General features: G+C 38.4%; 1 protein-coding gene across 14 annotated transcripts in view; it reads right to left on the reverse strand.

The window, feature by feature from the left end:
• Positions 1-16,456, reverse strand: part of USP22 (ubiquitin specific peptidase 22) — a 114,015-nt gene that overhangs the window by 38,587 nt on the left and 58,972 nt on the right. For all 14 annotated transcript variants that reach the window (XM_068907863.1, XM_068907860.1, XM_068907867.1 and 11 more), the window contains one exon: positions 15,448-15,549. In XM_068907863.1, coding sequence (XP_068763964.1) covers positions 15,448-15,549 — 102 coding nt within the window. The remainder of the gene's footprint in view (positions 1-15,447; positions 15,550-16,456) is intronic.

Here is a 16,456-nt window from a genome sequence, read left to right on the forward strand (position 1 = left end):
CTTAACTGGCACCTCCGTGACTCCGCAGTGAAATGGTTGACCTCGCTGGGCTAGCGGAAAACGTAGTTTCACTTTGGTGGGTGGGTAGATGGGTGTGGGTGTACGCGTACACACACACACAGCGATAAGTTTTTAACTCCTTTAGCAGGGTGAAATAACTCACCAGAGGTCAAGACAAGAGACCAGCGCCAGAACGAGGGAAGGGCGCAGGAAATGCTGGCCTGTTGTTTCATGGGCAGCCAGTCCTTCTATCAGCTTAGCTGTAAGAAACTTTCAGCCTAGGCAATTGCCTAAGGCCACAAACCGAGCTGTTAAACAGCCACATCCCTAATGCCTGTATTCCTGTTCCTGCCACACAGCCCTGGAAACCTGAACTAGCTGCTTCACTGCCACTCAGGAAAGGATGGCAAAGACTAGGTAACCGCTGCTCTTAGGATCAGCGTTGCTAACTAGCCTCATTGTCATTTTTAGACTACACAGATAATCTGCATATGAGCTTTTGCATTTTTGGATCAATGCATCATTCGTTCGCTTTAGTAATACAACTGAAAAAGTCACAGGATGATGTGAAGAGACCAGTCAGTATCTGGGTCTGGTACTTCAATTCAGTTCCTCTGCATCTTATCTGCTAAAACACATCAAGAAAAAAAAATGAAGTTTGCAGCTACTAGCAGTGCTGCAATCCAATTCCGGGGGAGCTCTACAGCATCCCTGCATCATGCTGTGCCTTTAGCTAAAAGCAAGGCATGGCATTTTAACAAAGCTGGACTAAAGGCTCAGCAAAGCAGACCCGTGGCTGTAGCTTATTTAACAAAGTATTTCTAATAATGGTAAGGCAATAAACAGTAACAAATGGAGATAAGAGTCAAGAAAATTACCCTTAACTTTACTAGATTTAGAAAAAAAAACCCCACACTTCTCTAAACAACGACTACCAAAGAAGGCTTTAATACGTATTTCCTTTCTCAGAGGAAGAGATCAGCCTTTCCACATACACTACTCATATATATTACTGGAAGAACTCAAGGATAGGTCACATTCTTGGAGCAAAAGGATTAAACAAGTTACCAAGAGAATCAACAAACAAATAAAAATGTAGCATTTTAGATTATTATGGCAGAAAAGAGGAAAAAATAGAAAAAGTCAAAATGAAAATGGTTCCTGAGTGCACAGAGGGTATGCCAGGCACAGAGAAAGTAGTCTCTATACTACGCTTATGATAGGTACAGCTTTGAACCAGTGCATAAACTGATGATGCCAAACCATGAACTATTCCACAAGCCACACGCGTTTCCATTCTTTGCCTTGCACGCTGCCTAGGGTTTCCTCCACCTGTGCATACTCTGAGACTTCAGGAGTGTGCAGGCACTTGTGAACCCTGATTCTCTAGAAGAGTATGACCAACTACGCTCATTTTTATTTCTGCAACTCCAGGCTTCGAGCACTTCCTACAAGGCAAGTGATCTCTTGCAAGGGTGCGGGCCCGGTAAGCTAGGCTGCGAGTCTACAGCCTGTTTCATACTTCAAGCTAACTGCATGCTTGGGTTAAGACCAAGCACACAGGCAAGCTAGCAGCATCTGATGTGCTTTAAGCTCTCATCCTTTTATCTGATGGCAACTTGCTCATGTGTGCACACCCTCTGCCTGGTTAAATGAGTCAGCATTAGTAAACTATCTGGCAACATAAACAAACAAACCTCTTAAGGTTAATTTTTCATGTAGCCCCTGTAAATAGAGGAGCTGTTTTAAGCAAGACCAGAGATTAAATTCTCAGAAAAAAATATTTTTAAACTAAGGAACATGCTTCCAAAGCAAAATAAAAATGTTTTGACCAAGCAGCTGAACTGTAAGTCTTACACTAGAATCACAGGAAGTACAGCTGTAAAGGATCTTGAGATGTCACCAGATCTATTCCTCTACCTCAAGGCAGAATTAACACTACCTAAATCATTCCTGACAGACGTTTCTCTGAATTATTCTTAAAACACCCCAGTGATGATATGCTACAACATCGCCAGATCCACTTGTATTCTTAAGTGTGCCAGTACCAACTTTGTAAATAAATTAATGCAGAGTTTAAGAACTGCAACAGCTTTAATATGAAAGACGCACATAAAATATGGAACCCACAGACATGCTCACCTATTATTAGACTTTTGGAATTAGAAAAAACCTTAATGCCTCACACAGTAATAGCTTTACAACAGAAGTTTCCAAAATGAGGGTGCAGTCAACGTTGCCCAAGATATTACTGTATCACTGGCTTTCTACATTAGACACTTCTGTGCATCTGAGTTGGTATGGCGCGAGCTGTTTTATTTCCCCACGTTTTCTGACGGGGAGGAGAAAAGTCACAGCTAGACAAAAGTATTCTGTGGGCCATATCTGCCCTGTGTGTATTTGACCACAACTACAGGAAAAACAGAACTGATCAGAACACAAGTGAAAGTATTTCCCTTCCAAGTAAATCTTTTGCTGTCTTAAAGCAGCAGAACGTAAGAGCGATTCTGAGACAACCACGCAAAATCTCAGGGTGAGGCAAGGAATGTGACAAGCCCACAAGAGCTGGGCTCTCATCTAGATGGGATGAAAAGTATTCCAGGAGCTATTTTTGCTGGATGGAATATGAAATTGCATTAATGTTTTCCTGTTAAAGCAAAGGCTGCCTTGTATTGTAAGTGCAGAGAACAACCTAAGTTGTAAAAAGCACGGGAAAGGCCTTTTCATAAACTACTATCACATACTTAAATCTACCCCTAAAAAAGGCTTTAAAATATTTAGGAATGTAGTATGTAACGAATGTATTTCATGTTCAGTCATAAATGAATTTGTCTCCCATAGCCAAGTTTAGGTTTAAAAATAAAGGATAGGGAGAAGCAGCATCTACTCCTCAGGTAAAATTAGTTTTGAACCTTTTGGCAAGTCACCTTAAGCAGGAAGGGAATCCATAAAGATTTTGGGCAAGTAAAAGCCACCCCCCCCCCTTTTTTTTTTTTTTTAAAAGGTATGAGAAATGTCAGCTTTTGTATCCGTGGTTTATTGTCTTCAGCATTTTTATTTATCACCTGCATCACACCCACTTATTTTTCTCTCTATACAGGTGACAAACATCCAGTTCTATGGTACTCTGCCCCCTCGCAGAGATTCTATGGAATTTTTATTATTGGATCCTGGGAACCCAGTGAAAGCTGTGGGAGAATTTCTCTCTCTCCTGGGTGCTTGACACTTTGAATGCACCAAATTGCAAGTGCTTCAGTTTATGCTGCCAGTTAGAAACCAATGCTTATAAAATAAACCAGATTTCAGGTAGGCAGACCCGATTAAAAGTTTTGAACATTTCACCATATGCGTATTAAAAAATAAAACAAAGGAAAAGTAGGGAAAGAATCTACTACATTTTTAATCAGCATTATTTCTACACAAAAGGTGAATACTTGATGGGTTCATAAAGGTTGAAATGGCTTCCAAAAAATAGGTAGAACTCAAATTTGTCAAACTCCAACAAAGAAATAAGCTTTTTAAGGTCCACCACAGCCTACCATAGGTAAGAACACACCAGATCCCAACATCCCAGAGGAGAACTTCACTTCTATATGCTCAAGAGAAGAGTCTGCATTACCAGAAACAAAGCTGTATTTTGCAGGTACAAATATCTCAACATAACAGATCTTCTGATATCCCATGAAGCCTTGCATACCCAGGGATGTTTGTTGACAAAACAAACATCCACATCAGAACATGCAAAAAGAGCAGAGAGAGTAAAAGGAGATACAGTTGTGCGAAGCGTTGCAGCGGTTCTGTACTCTAAGCTCCAGAAAGAGCACTAAAGCGCCCAGATTCAGAACAGGAGAGGATATGGCAAATGTTATAGCTAAACCAGGAGTCACAAGAAGAAACTGATGCATTATGCTCTCAAAAAAGGTGAAATAGCATGCAAACATCCACAGTTATCACCTCTATTTAGTATTCTCAGCTAAAATGAGTAAGACTCAAAAAGACATTAAGTTCCACAGTAGAAATTATATTAAAATCCTCCAAACTCCTATCTTGGCATGTCAAGATCCACAGAACAAATTTTGTCTGTTATGCTTCAACCTGATCCAACCTCTGTCAGGATCTCTTGGCAGTGAAACGCACTGGAGAAGGTGCACATACAATCTGGATCTCAAGTTTTCAGAGCATGCAATAGAAAAAAGTGTCTTTCATACATGGCGCTGAAAATAAATCACATAATGCTTTAATATATAGGATTAAGTCTGATTACCTGGTCCTCCTAACACCTAAAGATGAATCAGCTTGAGGACAAAGATAAAACATTGCACTCCAAGCACACGCATGCCAAAGAGTTGGATAAACAAAAAAGGCATGTATTTCTGCACAGCAGAAAATACAGAAAGCGCTGCATATAGGTATATGCCTTGCATTAAACGCTTTACTGTAACAATGAAACCAGATCCCTTACAACTGTAGAGCTCTTTGTGCACTCAGGTGTACAGAGCTGAATAAATTTGAAGAAGCTGAATAAAGGTAAGGAGAAGCCCCTAAAGCAACCAAATAACTAAAATAAGAACTGCCCTGTCTCACACACTACGCAATGCAAAGTTCAAGACATTAAACGTCCTATGAACCAGAGCATAAAAAGAATGATTAATCTGAGAATCACAGGAAGGTCAGGGAGGACAGACAGAAGATGCCCCACATCTAAAAAGAAAAGTAGTACGCAAAGAACTGGAACTGTGATTGTCAAAGACTACTAAACAATTAATACAGAGCATTTATGACAACCAAATCTATAAAGGCTAGTTAAGTTTTAAAGCCTTCAAAGTATTTTTATATGGCAACTGATTGGCAAAAAAAAGGTCTTTAAACAAAATAAAATACTTCAAAAGGTAGCATAAAATATTCTCTTTGCCCTCCCCCAAAGCAGTCAAACTTAAAAGCTCAGTGAGATCTTGCATGATCTGCACAGAAGCACAAGACTTAGAGTGCGAATGCTGTGCAGATGGCATCTTTAAAGAACAAGAGGTACTCCCACTAAACTGACAAAATAAAATTCACACCCGCAGCCGTCCTTTTCCCCCCAATATCACACCATATGCTGCCTACAAGTTTTTACCCTTCCTCAAAACAGATTTCACAAATTAATAACTTAAGGAGTAGGCCAACTGCCAATAAAATTAAATGCATCCAAATATATTAATATGTACAGATTATTGTTGATGAATTGGCACAGAGCTATTCCAACAATCCACAACACACCAACCGTACCACATGCTGTTTATGCATATTCCTAGTTTCAGTATATACTGCATCTACCTTCTGTCCACACAAAGCCCAAACCCAGAAGCAGATATGAAGGAGCAGAATGAGAGGTCATAGTAAATAAAATCCAAAAGTGATCCACAAGAGAACAAAACTGAGATGGGGATTACTGGCCTTGCTGAAAGTTTTATGCTCTCAGTAATGCACAGAGTTAAGTTAAAATACAATGGTAAATCAAACACACACACAAAAAGATTTTTTTTTAATAAACAGTAAAGAAACAACCTTCTCAGGCTAAGGGTACTTCTCTCTGCATGCCCATGACAAGACAACACAGGCACACATTAAGACTGTACTCCTTGTAGATATGTGGGCTAATTCTGAACTTCCTTACCTGGCTCCTGATTTAGGGATCCTGAAACTATCTTTGCCCTGACTGCTTCACTGTGCAGCAAAAATTTCTCCAGTTCAAGAAAGGCTTCATTTTTCAGAAGATCATTGCACATCATTGACAAAAAGAGCTACAGTATACAGCCTGGCATCGTGCATTCAAGGAAAACGGGAAACATACTGCTCAACTCTAGGTTTGCTTTCAAAGAAGTGAGTCAGAGATGCAGGAATCTAAGCATTTGTAACATGTCTTTTTTTTTTTTTTGGTAAACATTCACATTGTTTTGGTTTTTTTAAACCATTTAAACACTACTTTAAAGAAAAAAACTATCAAGGCATTTCTTCAATTTCAAGCAAATAAAAAAAAATACTTTAAGTAAAGGTATCCTATTCAGAGGGAAAGGATTTAAAAATTCTGGTCGTATTCTATTGTTGGATTTCTCCTGATAAGAAACCTCCCATTCCCACAGAAAACTATTCAGGCAGGCAGGCGACTAACACTTACTGCATTTTCAATGTTAAATACCTAGTGTTTTGACTGCATACTGAAGTTATAGAATGACTAAGTCATTTCTGCACGGTGCAGAAATAATGCAACCACTTTACCATTAGAGAGAGCTACACACAACGTAGCTTCCTTTGTCTCAAATCCAAGAGCCACCTACAGTTACAAAATTAAAATGTTTTCTGTGCAAGTTAATACGCATGGCAATTTTCCAAGATGGGATAATAGAAAATTCAACCTTAGTTGCGTTCTGCCTATTTCACATACAAATAGTTTTAACTTTGTACGTTCAAGGGTTTTAGTAGTGATATCCCAGGAGATTAAGCATTCTGGTTTCACAAGTTTTGGTGCTTATGCCCACATTTCATCATTTGTGATGTTTTATACTACTGCAGCTATACACATACATATACGTTGTCATCTCTGCTCTTATTTCCCTACTAATAAAACATGCAAAACATCCATGTTTTACCGAAAAAAAGACCCAAACATTCACAGTTTTTTAGAATTCTTTATAACCTGTATGAAAGCCTACTGTTTCTGACACAGCATCAAATATATATAAAGGCATATAGCGCACATTTATAGCGCATCACTGAACAAGTTGTTTTCAATGCCAATTTTATCACCAAGCTCAAGCTTCAAGGTAACTATTCCTCAGAATACCTCTCGATATCGTTAAATTTTATTGGAAACAAAGCAAAGGCAAAGGTTTGTTTTGTATATAGACATTCCAGAAAACAAAGTACCTTACTTTTAAGAGCTACTAAGAATACTCCTGATCTACAACATTTTAACAGTCTGATGGTTTCTTCTGCAATCTATACAGTACTGCAAAAGATCAATCAAAAAAAGGAGAGGGGAATCTTAACATGGGCCAAAGCTAGACGTTTATTTCTGAAATACATCGTTTCTTTTTCCAAGCTACTCTACTGCTACTGCCTGATATTCTCTGGAGAAGTGATGTTGGGTCAATGGCTTACACTTCAACTTATTAAAACATTCTTATTCAAAAGCAAGACTAAATCTTGCTTAGTTAGGAGGGAGGGGGGAAAAGGAGGAACTCTGTAAAGGAATTAGTATCCTTCTTTCTTTTGCCTTTATGAGTAGAAAAATACGCCCTGCAAATTTTAAGTATTCTCCAGTCATCAAGCAAAAGTAGGTAAGGTATTTACGCTACTGCTACTTCTAAAGAGCTTTTCTTCTTTTGGGGAGGGGGGACCATGTTTAAAGGGTCAAAAGGGAAGAGCCATAAACTCTGAGGCCATCCACATACACTGTGGAAGGGACAGTAAACGGCATGAGCCAAAAAGGTCATTTCAATTTCAGCCTTACAACTGATTTGATTTTAAAGGATAAATCAGAAGGAGTCACATAATTACATGATTTCTCCTTTAAAAACATTAAGCTAAATACACAGCAGTAGAGACTACATTACTACACCACTAATGCCAACTTCTCAAAGAATTTACCTTCTTGACGTTTCACACAGGATGCTAAAAAAGCCTGGAAAAAAAAAAAAAAACTGTGCCATTTTCTGTTTAAAATTTACTTGCTGGCTTACTCCAATATCAAACCTTATGAAGGTGACAAATCCAACAGCAGTTAATCTTCGCTGGCTTTGCTGGTAGACAATGAAATTACAGCTCAGACGCAATGTGGCTTGCTGCCACCAAAAGGAGGACGTTCCCCCTTGCTCCTGGTCACACATCCCTTTCTCTGCATCGCTCGCCCCTTGCAGCAGCTTTGCGCGTGTCAGAACCTCCATGAAGCTGTTGAATGTAATAATAACCCAGCAGAGCACTTTGCAAAACCACCCCACCAACAAGCAAATGCTTTCTGCCAGGTTAATCAACTGAACAGGCTCAGCAACCGGCTTGACAGCACAAGAGTGCGTGCCAGGGAGAGCGTGGGAGCATGTTGTTGGAATTAGGGGAGGGGGGACATACACTAGGGAAGAGAAAAAAGAAAAGGGACGGTCCCCTTACAGAAGGGAACTGCCTATCTACCTCAGCTGTAACATACGTCTTCATCCTTAGCAGATATTAGAGATGTGGACTGCTAGTCCTTTTTCTTAAAGCATCAACAAGGGGGAGAGTAGGGGGAGAATAAAGTTGTAAGAAAATGCTTCCACCAGAAACGCTTTTTAAAATTTGGTTCTCCTAACGGTCAAAGAGCTTGCCTCTGTAAAAATATGACATGAAATGAAAGCATAAACAGACCAACTCATGTGCTGAAAGACATCAACTTACATACCTTCTGAAAGAGGGCCTAAAATTCAATCAAATATTGTGATGGGGGTGGAGAGGAGAAACAAGCACTGGCTCCTCGGTATAGCTAGTCTGGCTCAAATGAGCTTTCTCAAAGTATTGTTAATTAGTAAACTCTTTAAAGGTGAAGATAAGACTACTTCCACTTTTCTGTAATAGAAGTTTACCTTCCTTTTAGTTTAACACTTATTTGTTTTGCAAGACATTTCAACCGGTCAGATGCAACTAACTGCATGTCCTTTTAACTGGTAAATAATAAAACCTAATTTGCAAATGTCTAACCCATTTTTCTTCAGTTTGTTTAGAATGCTATATGAGAATAACACGCATTTATAAATATATTTTATGATAATTATCCATTCAAGAACTTCTAAATTACTACTTTTCCTCAAATATCATATTTTCTACCACGAGGTTAACTACTACCTGTGTCGCAAGTAGTATTCCCACAGCTAAAAAACACACACAATTCTTTGCCTAACAGCTATTTTTCACACGTATCTTTTTAAATACTAGAAACTTGCTTAATACATTATTTACATAACTAGGAATTGTTGCAACACAAACTATGACTATGAGCTGGTGGGGGGGGGGGGGGTTTGGAAGAAGATACTTCAACCTAAAATGTTCCAAAATACTACCTAAATTTTGAGAATGACTTTATGAGTAAAGCAATGGTTATTGTAACTAATCGTTCTGTGCCAAAGATCACATGAAGTCTGAAATCTGGAAAAAGTTTCTCTTTCACATGTACGCAACTGAACTGGACTACTGTTATACCTCATGTCATAAATCAAAAGAAAAGACAGGCTTCAATGTTTATACAGCCAGGCTGCCAGTCAGAGCAATACTTTTTGGAAATTAACACTGTTCACACTGAAGTGAAAGAATACCTTCTTTTTCATCCTAGTTTACTGGAAAAAGTTTACAACATAATCACAATTGAAGATTAAAACGCTACATTGTTTACATTCGGCACCCAGAATTAAAAGTCTAATCGGCAGGGGAAGGAGAAAAGGAAGTTGTAATCGTCTACTCACACTGTTTATACAAGAAGCAAATTTTCCTGGTTATACCTCCAAATTAAATTCTTACTTTTTTCCACTGCATATTGTTTAAGATACACGTTTATTACATCTCCTTTCTGAGTTCACTGAACTATACTTTCATGTACTGTGTCCAGTTCACATACTACATAATTAGGATACAAACTGGCGATACAGGACAGAGTAGCATAAATATTTGCTTGCACGCTACGGAAAAATGTGAAGCGGCAGTTTTTAATACTTTTAACACTTCTGAAGAATTACTTGTAGTACACCGGATAAGCTGAACAAAGTATTTTATGTTACCTGGTCAGAACTGAACTGTAGTACCCAGCCAGCTGTGGCATTCACGCTCCAGTTTTAAACAGTACATGTACGACACATTCAGAAACGTCCACATTTTTGAAAAAATGAAAACCAAAAGTGATTGTGCAGAAAGTCTACATCTGATTTGCACATACAGAGATGAAGAGAAGAAGTTTACCTCTATTCGTAATTCATTTATCAAAACCTCAAAGTGGACGAAGGCTCACTGCCATTGCAGCGTAAAGGCAAGACGTGACTGAAGAACAGTCCTAAACAAGGACAGAACTAGCCTTCAAAAGTGTTCTAGGCTAGCTGTCCAGAAAGATAATCCAGATAAAGCTGAATAAGCTGACACCCCAAGTAGCTAAACACAGCAGGGATTCCAGTAATAATGTGGCCATCCCTAAGGTACTCGGAAGAAATTAAATCATAGATAAATCCATCTATGATTGCTATGAAGATAAGCAATATCAGGTACTGTTACAGCAGTTCCTAGCAAGTAGCTTTGACAAGCTAGGTGACGTGCACTCAAATGACAATTAATACATAACAAGGCTACTGAAATATCAAATGTAGGGTTTTTTTCCCCCCCCAAATATTTCTGGAGAGACAGCTTTATATTTTATATTGCTAAATAGGTAACTTCTGAAAGTCTAGCAAGACTTTCTAAAAGCAAACCCCTGCAACCATCTGCAAGCAGATGTCAGCATATGGTTTACAATTATTGAAAGACTCATCCCCACTAACTTATCTTAAAGCGTCTTGGGAGCTTTGAGAGGAAAGGGCTTATTTATTTACTTAAACTATCAGGTAGGCCAAGCAAAAGTATGCGACTGAATCCATGGGGCACAGCTCATGACAAAGTAAAGGGGACCTAGAAGATTTCCCTGATATCAGGGCAGTATTTGTTTCATATTTATTAATCCAACATTTTAGGAAGCAGTTTTCCAACCAGGTAATAGTCCTCATTACAAAATTAGATGAAAAACTGCAGTCAGAGAGGAAACATTCATCTGATTAGTCTTACATGAAGTTTTTCATCCCTTTATCATGCAGCTGTCCAAAAAATTTAAAAAAGAGAAGAGACTTCCATTCAAAGTGCACTTAGTGTGGCCACAATCTCAAACATAGACCCACTACTGCTTACAAGTCAATAATTTAAATTTAAGTTAGGGGTAAAAATTTGGTGCTGTATCAGAGTTTTTCTTTCTGCTTTTCCCTTTGAGCTACCTTAAGTAGCATTGATCTGAAAAATAAGTACACCATAAAAATGGTACATTAACAAAAGACTTGCAAGTCTTAACGTTGTCTTTAACACCCTCAAGTTATCTTTACTTTGGCCCATAAATATAGTTGTCCATGAACAGCTCATGGAGCTCTCAAGGATGAAGAAATGCTTCTGGTAGCTTGTCTAGAGAACTAGAAATAACTTCCAGGTCACTGTTCATCTTCCCTTGCCACCTTTACTCTGGAGCTCTGTTGCAATATTTATTCCACTCATGCTGCTCTTTCTCACATCACGCTGCTCAGTGTTGCACAGCTGCAAAAACCACCTGCTACGCCAATGTAGCTATTGTTTTTTGCCACCTCCCCCTCACCTCATCATTCTTTCTGAAAAGGATTTGCTCATTCTTCTCTAAAGGCTATCTCTCTGCCTTTTTGCAGCACTGCAAATGGGAATCCCAGGTGGCTCCCGCTAATTATCCATGTGCCTTGGGAGTCTAATTCTTCCTATTGTTAATGTACCAATCTTTAGCCACAAAGTCACTTCACATGCTAATCAGAGACCAGCTGATCCCTAGCTAATACTTCACGTACTCTGGAGAACTGATCTTCTGGGGTATTAATGATAACAGAGCAAGACGAGCTTTGGAAAATAGTGCCCAAAAGATACTACATCTCTTTCACTTCTAATTCAATACTACAGTAAAAACTTGCTTGTGAATTTGAACTTGGTAGTAATCACCCTCACTGGCTGAGGGCTGCCTCTTCCCATGCAACAAGGGACTGAAAGTTTGGACCTTTTTCTGCCATAGTCTGAATTTTACCAAGCTTTTTATAGAGAAGTTTTGGTGTTCATAGTATGCCTGAAATATCAGCTTCAATCCAAAACCAAGATGAGCATTTCTATGAAAACTAGTGAAGGCCATGATTCAACGGTATTGCTGCTGAAGACAACATACAATGACTTAAATTCCTACTCTCCCCTCACCTTCAGGATCCCGCACGGTATGCAATCACTTCAGTTTTGTTTCTTTTTAAAAGAAGATTAGTTGGCTGATCTAGTTCACCTACAAACAATTGGGCCAGCACAATCAAAAAGGCAGCATGCTATAGCATCTGGGGGACAGCAAGGTCTGAGAATGCCTTGAGCTGGGATCATTACCAAAGAGCACATACTTATAGTCTGAGCTGACTGTGAACTTTTCTTGAACGTCTCCAAATTCAGGAACTTCATCAGCATTTCAAGTCTGCAAACTCCTCAGAGTACAATAGACACACTGTCAAAATCCAAACCGCACAAGGATTTTGCATCATGGCTTCTATGATGTAGATAGCTCAGTGGCTCCTCTTGGTTAACAGTAGGTTCCCAAAAAGTCACTCTGAAGATGCTTACTCGCAACACTGCAAATAGTCCTTTGTTTTAGATACCTAAAGGCAGGAACCAGTATGATTTCTGTAGCCTGCAGCAGTGCCCGACGTGAGTTTTCACTTGAAGAGCAATTTGTTGAATGGCAGAATAGTGATTCAAGTAAAAAGTTATCTGCATATCTTCTTGCTAGGCAGAAAATAGCTATCAGATAGAAATATCATTCAAAGGAGAACCAAGCAAAATTTGTTTTGTTTTTTCTTTTTTGAGGATGTGGACAAGTGATTCCTTCTTCAATGAGTTTCAAACTGTCACATAAATGGAAGCATCATTTTATTTTGCTAACTCTCATGCTAGGAGTTTTTTTGAAGTACTTCCTTTAATGAACTACCAGTTCAATCCTCCATAATAACACATTCACTTCATGACTGAGTGTTCTTCAGACTTAATTTATGGTGCTAATGAAAGACAGAGGATACTGCAGCTGTATAAAAGTTCAAACAGCTCAGAGAAAGTAGTGCACACAGACAGCTGTTTGAGAAGCATGAGGTTGCTACAAATCTGGAATGAAAAAAAAAAAATCCCTTTACGTTCAAACAGCATTTTGCCACAGAGAATAAAAAGCATTCACCGAAGTGAATGTCATGTAAGTAACATGACATGTAACATGTAATGGGCAATTGCAGCAAAGCGTATTTTACCATCTGAATATGTCCTAGATAGGAATAATGCCAATTGTAACGTATTCTCTGATTAGGGCAAAGATCCTAAACGAGCCCTCCAAAGACAAGTTATATATATATATCTTTCTCTAAAAGCCTTGCCTTGTCTGGGTTTCAGAGTATTGTCCCACCTACTTTAGTTATAATACTATACACTTCTCCTAGACAAATGCTCAAATAAGTATCAGCCCAATAACCATTTCAAAAGGTCATGGCAGAGCAGTTAAAACCACCTGTCTCCCAATCAACATTAGTGTTTCTCCAGAGGTAGGACAGAAGAAGAAAGCAAGTACCCTGTCTTCCTCTTAAAATAGCTGAGTAGATAGCGTTTTACAGGTAAAAGGCAGCTGGTTATGCTTTAACAGCCTCTGTATGTAAACAGAACGAACTGATCAACAGATGTGCAGGGCTTATAGACTGTTATCAACATAGTCTTCGTTTTCAGAACCAATAAAACAGTATATCATGGCTTCTCTCTGAACCATTTACCTACCTCAAAAGGTAAACTGGATTCACTACTATCTATTATGGGATTAATTAAAAACTTGATGCCAAAGGAATTGTGTATTAGGAAAAAAAGAGACACGTGTGAATATGTCCAGATAACTGCTGCATTTCAGTCTGCATATAGGCTCTTCACTGATCTGAAACCCCAAACAGATGAGTCAGTGTAAAGAAAGTGAAAGGAAAGGCTCTAAAGCAGGTATATATTTAGCAGCAGGTTAGATGGAGAGAAAAGGCTCAAGGACAACGGCAGGTCTTTTTTTCCTTCAGCTAAACCCCCAATGTATTTTTGTGAAAGAAAGCTAGTCTTTTGCTTTTAACCGTAGCCCAAAACCGCATTATGTCTCCTGGGTGCTTTGATTTCTTTCTCTTTCTAAATCTTGGCATATAGACAGCTCCAGGGCTCCATAGGAGAAATTATTAAAAGTACGCCTGCAGAAGTACAGAGATCAGTCATTTCTCTTATCCTCCTGTGTTTCATGAGTGCTCCCCCCCCCATCCATGCAGCATTGTATGAGATTCACGCAAACAGTAATGTTCTTTTAAAACAGACTGAAAAATTTAAGTCCTTTAAGAACAGGCATAGTATTCCTTCAAATTGGAAGGAGAAATAATGCACAAACGTCTTTCGTTTCTTCAGAAAGGTCACATCCACCTTCAAAATTCTATCATACCTACTTTTTTTGTCCTGTACCTAAGTATCTGTAAGAGTATTTACAAGCTATATCAGAGTTTAATAAAATGCATACAATTCCAGTATGAACAAGATACAAGCAATCTCTACCTAGTTATTTTTTTCTAGGCTGCCTGATGTTTCTGAAGTCCAGATGTTTTTCCAGCTCTTTCCTGTTCCATCACTGCAAATAGCTAAGTCCCTTCTTTAATGTTACCATTGTATTTGCATTTTCAGCCTACTAAAACTTGCTCTCACTCCATTCTTTCAAATAAATACACACGTCTTCTGAATTACTTTACTGTATTAGAAACATGACACTAGAAAGTTATATCAAAAAGTTGTATGATTATGCTGTAAAAAATAACTTTGTAAATGGATTCCGACTTTTAATTCCTATAGCTACATCTCCAACCTTGCATCTTCACCATTAAAATGTTATCATGCATTTAACAGCAAAATGCCCACTAACCTTCACTAGAGAGGGTCAGGAAGCACATTTTAACACCCTACTCCTCAACCTAAAGACTACAGAAAGAAATGGAAAACACTGCTCATCTTTACCACCCTTACCCAGATGCTCTTCAACCATAAATAGATACACATGTATTTGAGAGTTCTTTTGCTCCAGACTACTGAACTCTGCACGCTAAACATTTGATAAGCATTTGAAAACTCACTGCAGAACAAATCGTATCGTTATGAAACTGAATATGAAACTGAAGAGATCCTGTTTATTTTATATCATGAAACAAAAAGACACCACTGTGCTTACTGCGTCTGCTAAAAATCAGATTAGCCAACAGAATGCTACAATTTGGGATACAACTAAAGTAGAGGATTTCCCTTCATAGAACTGCATGCGATTGACAGTTAAGACTAAGTTAGTAACATTGAATTGTGCTAATCTTTAAATATATATTGTTAAAGAGTTTCCTGTTCTGTAGCTGTTACACAGATGGACCATCATCAGTACCTGCAGTGACAGAGCAAACATCCTTCCACAGCGAGAAGCAAATGAAAGGTAGTATAAAATAAACATTAGGAGAGCAAAGTAAGTTTAAAGACATCCACTAAAACAGCCTCAGGGCAAAAACATTCACGGGGGAAAAAAAACCAAAGAATTTTGAAAATACAAGCAACTACGGATGAGTTTGGGAAAGAATTTCTAGAACTTACCTATGGTGCAGTTTGTGGTTATTTTTCTTCGCTTGGGGTTGTGTCGTAGCAATTCTAACTCTCGTTTGGTTGGCTCCCACGTTGAATACTTCTCTCCAATGCCTAAGCAGACGAAAAGAAAGTTTCAGGAAGTTGTTTAGTAAAAGGATTTAAAAGCCTGTTCAGGTAAAAATTTGCAACATGCTGTCCATTAAGTTAGATTCAATCTATGTAGAACTACAAAAGATAGATTGATTTAGAAAGATAGCAACCGACCTCCTAATAAACAAGAAAAAAAAAAAAAAAGCAGTTACTCGTATAGAACACCCCTCCATTCTCAAGTAACGGTTTTCCACTGTCGAATTATAATCACCCCTTCAGTTTAAAAAGGAATTCCAACACAACAGACAATTCACTATTACTCAAAAATCCATTATTTTCTTTGTGCTCTTCTCAGGTCAAATAACAGCACCACCGTATGATTTTAGGAGAAGATACAGGACAACCAAATAGTATTTTGTCATTGAAATTTGAGGAGTTATTAAACAGATCCAACTTAATGGGCAGACACGGTTTTAGTCTTTACAGATGCAAAGCAGAAATTAGTAATTCAGAGATACTAAACAGCATATGCTCTAAATGCATCTTCTTAAACATACTATCACAGAATATGATCACTCCTTATAACCACTACTGCAGCACTGGATATTATCAAGTTGTAGTACTTCATATTCACTCAGTAGGTATTGGAGTACTTAATATTACCATGAAATGCAGGTAGAAGTACAAAAAACCCACCCTAAACAACAAAAAAATCCCTTCTGAATACTTAACTACCCTTCGCCTGGGAAAACTCTTTTTCTTATGAGCTGCAGCTGAAATCTGCCATTATTTTTTTAAAAACATCAGTACTGTATTTCAAACACATTTCAGTTGCCCAAAAGAAAGGGGAGTAGAAATGAGTCAGGTAATCGGCAAGAGAACAGATCAGAAGCAGGCACAGAGCTGCGTCTGTGTGAGCCTGGTTCAA

The sequence above is a fragment of the Struthio camelus genome, chromosome 15 (assembly GCF_040807025.1).
Source record: "Struthio camelus isolate bStrCam1 chromosome 15, bStrCam1.hap1, whole genome shotgun sequence".
NCBI classification, from domain to species: Eukaryota; Metazoa; Chordata; class Aves; order Struthioniformes; family Struthionidae; genus Struthio; species Struthio camelus.